Below are 5,000 nucleotides of genomic sequence, written 5' to 3'. Positions count from 1 at the left end.
TAAACCACGGCAGTCCAAAGGCGCACCTGAAACACGGATCTATGTGGACAGCTGTCAACGCTCCGTCCTGATTCGTGAGCTGGAACGCAGAAACAAAGTGTATAAATGTTCATGTTGCAGTCCGCTGTTCTGAGTGAACTGAGCAGCAGACTCTCAGATTTACATCGGAGCCTGTCGTTGGTTTTTCTATAAGCAGGGTTAGGGTGAAAAACTAAGCAAGCTGAGGAGGAAAGATTTAATGAGGAAAACAGAAAACATGATTTAAAGTAGCTTCAGTGTTCGGCCTTTAAATGAACGACTCCTCAGGGACAAACAAACCTCAAAGATTAAAGAAGAAAAAGATTCTCTCAGATGTTTAAGATAGAGGTTGTTAAGTCCTCAGGATGGGACTCCACCCGAGCTCGTAAATGATGAAAGCGGCTCCGCTGTAAAGCATCTGCACTTCCTGTCTTTAACAATGCACTTCCTTTTCCTGGCTTCCTGCATTAAGCGGCGTGGTAGAGGAACGTGTCCCTGTGGCTTTATGATTGAGAATCAGGTGATGAAGATAAACATGAAGCTTCAGCTTTAAGGACTGGAGGTCTGCAGGACTCTCTGGGTCGTATTATTGTAGACATGTGGTTGTGGCTTTTGTTGATACTCCTGCATTACCTGAGTGAGTCTGGCCCCCCTGCCCTCCTGAGGTCCCGTCCTGTTGATCTGCTGTGTGTCCATGTTTTAGTCTGTTCCTCTGTACTGACCAACAGGGTACCCCGTGCACAGCTTACTGACCAACAGGGTACCCCGTGCACAGCTAACTCTGACCAACAGGGTACCCCGTACACAGCTAACTGACCAACAGGGTACCCCGTGCACAGCTGACTGACCAACAGGGTACCCCGTGCACAGCTAACTGACCAACAGGGTACCCCGTGCACAGCTAACTCTGACCAACAGGGTACCCCGTACACAGCTAACTGACCAACAGGGTACCCCGTGCACAGCTGACTGACCAACAGGGTACCCCGTGCACAGCTAACTGACCAACAGGGTACCCCGTGCACAGCTTACTGACCAACAGGGTACCCCGTGCACAGCTAACTCTGACCAACAGGGTACCCCGTACACAGCTAACTGACCAACAGGGTACCCCGTGCACAGCTAACTCTGACCAACAGGGTACCCCGTACACAGCTAACTGACCAACAGGGTACCCCGTGCACAGCTGACTGACCAACAGGGTACCCCGTGCACAGCTGACTGACCAACAGGGTACCCCGTGCACAGCTGACTGACCAACAGGGTACCCCGTGCACAGCTAACTCTGACCAACAGGGTACCCCGTGCACAGCTAACTGACCAACAGGGTACCCCGTGCACAGCTGACTGACCAACAGGGTACCCCGTGCACAGCTAACTGACCAACAGGGTACCCCGTGCACAGCTGACTGACCAACAGGGTACCCCGTGCACAGCTTACTGACCAACAGGGTACCCCGTGCACAGCTGACTGACCAACAGGGTACCCCGTGCACAGCTGACTGACCAACAGGGTACCCCGTGCACAGCTTACTGACCAACAGGGTACCCCGTGCACAGCTAACTCTGACCAACAGGGTACCCCGTGCACAGCTAACTGACCAACAGGGTACCCCGTGCACAGCTGACTGACCAACAGGGTACCCCGTGCACAGCTGACTGACCAACAGGGTACCCCGTGCACAGCTTACTGACCAACAGGGTACCCCGTGCACAGCTAACTCTGACCAACAGGGTACCCCGTGCACAGCTAACTGACCAACAGGGTACCCCGTGCACAGCTGACTGACCAACAGGGTACCCCGTGCACAGCTAACTGACCAACAGGGTACCCCGTGCACAGCTGACTGACCAACAGGGTACCCCGTGCACAGCTTACTGACCAACAGGGTACCCCGTGCACAGCTGACTGACCAACAGGGTACCCTGTGCACAGCTGACTGACCAACAGGGTACCCCGTGCACAGCTGACTGACCAACAGGGTACCCTGTGCACAGCTGACTGACCAACAGGGTACCCCGTGCACAGCTGACTGACCAACAGGGTACCCCGTGCACAGCTAACTGACCAACAGGGTACCCTGTGCACAGCTGACTGACCAACAGGGTACCCTGTGCACAGCTGACTGACCAACAGGGTACCCCGTGCACAGCTTACTGACCAACAGGGTACCCCGTGCACAGCTGACTGACCAACAGGGTACCCTGTGCACAGCTGACTGACCAACAGGGTACCCCGTGCACAGCTGACTGACCAACAGGGTACCCTGTGCACAGCTGACTGACCAACAGGGTACCCTGTGCACAGCTGACTGACCAACAGGGTACCCCGTGCACAGAAGTGACTGGCTAATGTTAACGGTTCCATGAGTAAAAACGAACTTTGGGAAAACATCCTTCACCTATTGTGCTGCACACACCTGGAACACAATTCAAAACACATTCAAACTCAATACAATGGTTACCATGGGTCAATTTAAAAACTCGATCACAGCTCACTGTACTCATGAGTGTAAATGTTATTAACTGTAGTTACCTGCTTACTGCTTATTCTTCTGCTCTTATAATCATTGTTTTTTGTCTTCGTTGTTTTTTGTCTTTTTTTTGTCTCTTATTCGTTTTAATTGTACTCTCGACGTCATTGTAAATGAGGGCTTGCCCTCAATGATTTCTGGGGAATAAATAAAGGTAAAATGAAAATGAAATTATATATATATATATATCTATAACATCTATATAAATATATCTATAACAGCTATATATCTATATATCTATAACATCTATATAATTATATATATAACATCTATATAAATATATATATAACATCTATATATATATATCTATAACATCTATATAAATATATCTATAACAGCTATATATCTATATATCTATAACATCTATATAATTATATATATAACATCTATATAAATATATATATAACATCTATATAAATATATCTATAACATCTATATAAATATATATATATAACATCTATATAAATATATCTATAACAGCTATATATCTATATATCTATAACATCTATATAATTATATATATAACATCTATATAAATATATATATAACATCTATATATATATATCTATAACATCTATATATATATCTATAACATCTATATAAATATATCTATAACATCTATATAAATATATATATATAACATCTATATAAATATATCTATAACATCTATATAAATATATCTATAACATCTATATAAATATATATATATAACATCTATATAAATATATCTATAACATCTATATATATATATAACATATTTATATAGATGTTATATATATATAGATGTTATAGATATATTTATAGATGTTATAGATATATATAGATGTTATAGATATATTTATAGATGTTATAGATATATATATAGATGTTATAGATATATTTATAGATGTTATAGATATATATATAGATGTTATAGATACATTTATATAGATGTTATAGATATATATATAGATGTTATAGATATATATATAGATGTTATAGATATATATGTATAGATGTTATAGATATATTTATAGATGTTATAGATATATATAGATGTTATATATATATAGATGTTATAGATATATATAGATGTTATAGATATATTTATATAGATGTTATATATATAGATATATATATATATAGATGTTATATATCTATATATCTATGGTTTTGGGTTTAGGATACAAAGAGTAAAGATGAAACCCTCAAGTCCAGCAGACCCAGACCGGAACCAGTCCGGCAGACCCAGATTTAAACAGACTCGCTCTGACCCCACAGCGGGTTCAGGGTTTCCTTGCGGGTCAGCATGGCTCCTAATGGAGACCATCATGCTAAGCTAAAGGCTAGGTGACTGGATGTGTTCAGACCAATCAGAGAAGAAACATGTGAACGGACCAATGGAAACAAAGTGTAGGAGTGAGCGCGATGACATCATCAGATTAAGACCAGTTCATGGGTTCTTCAGGATGTAGACGTGCAGGTTTTAGGGGCGGAGTTAAGGTCTCTGAAAGGCTCCGAGAGGCGTGGACCCTGAACACATGAAAGTAGTGTTGTCCGCCAGATGCTGCTGTCAGAGTCGTGGTGCACGCCACTTGTCAGCGGGCGACAACACGCCATACTGCTGGCGAAGTCGGTGAGCAGGTGTCCGCTGAAAACCATGTAGATCCACGGGTTGACACATTTGTTCAGGCTGGTGAGCAGCGCGGAGAGCGTCACGGCGGCGTTTTCAGAGTCTGCAGAAGAACAAACAGGAAGTCAGATTCATGAGGCGTTTTAAAGCGACCACGTGTAAGCCCCGCCTCCTTGATTCACATTTTGTGTTTTAGCGTTTGAGTTTCGATTCTGGGAAAGAAAAGCTGCAGACGATCGTGAACGAGATCTCCATCCGGATTGGACCAAATCTACCGTTAGCTAAACACATCGCCACTTAGCCCTGAAGAAAACTACACGCCATTTCAGATCATTTATATCAACACGCCTAAAAGTCTTCAATCTGTTCATCTTTAGAGTCAGAGATGGTCGACCCACGGAAACGGCTTCAATGTGGCGGAGGTCATGTCTTGGATCTGAAGGCACCCGGGTCAGAAAAGTCTGATTGAGCGTCTCGCTCCGGCTGACGGAGGTCGACTCGTCTGTATCTCCACGCCATTCTGAGCGCTCAGACGTTTACCAACCAGAACATTTCTGAAGGTTCCACTTTTTAGAGACCGGACAGTCGACAGACACACGGGTCCAAACCGTGAGGAGGATTCAGGAGCAGAGGATTCAGGAGCAGAATCTAAAGTTAGAAGGAGGACATACTGACACATATAGTCACATAGTAAGATCACTTTATCATCTCTCTGATTGGTCCTTGAATTTAAAAGTTGTGTGACTTTAAACGATGAGCTCGCTTGTGAACCTGAGGAGGTTTAATAATTGAACTTTGCTGGTTTTTCTTCTTTATATTTTAATAAACGCTCCGTG

At 43.6% G+C, this 5,000-nt stretch overlaps 1 protein-coding gene across 1 annotated transcript in view; it reads right to left on the bottom strand.

Annotated features, from left to right (window-relative positions):
• Positions 1-3,763: 3,763 nt before the first annotated feature.
• LOC132967140 (arg8-vasotocin receptor-like) overlaps positions 3,764-5,000 on the bottom strand; it is a 2,639-nt gene continuing 1,402 nt past the window's right edge. Inside the window, exon 2 of the mRNA XM_061033991.1 lies at positions 3,764-4,267. Within this exon, the coding sequence (XP_060889974.1) occupies positions 3,996-4,267 (272 nt within the window). The 3' untranslated portion in view covers positions 3,764-3,995. The remainder of the gene's footprint in view (positions 4,268-5,000) is intronic.

This window comes from Labrus mixtus, unplaced genomic scaffold (genome assembly GCF_963584025.1).
Source record: "Labrus mixtus unplaced genomic scaffold, fLabMix1.1 SCAFFOLD_153, whole genome shotgun sequence".
NCBI classification, from domain to species: Eukaryota; Metazoa; Chordata; class Actinopteri; order Labriformes; family Labridae; genus Labrus; species Labrus mixtus.
This window is presented reverse-complemented; position numbering and strand designations above follow the sequence as displayed.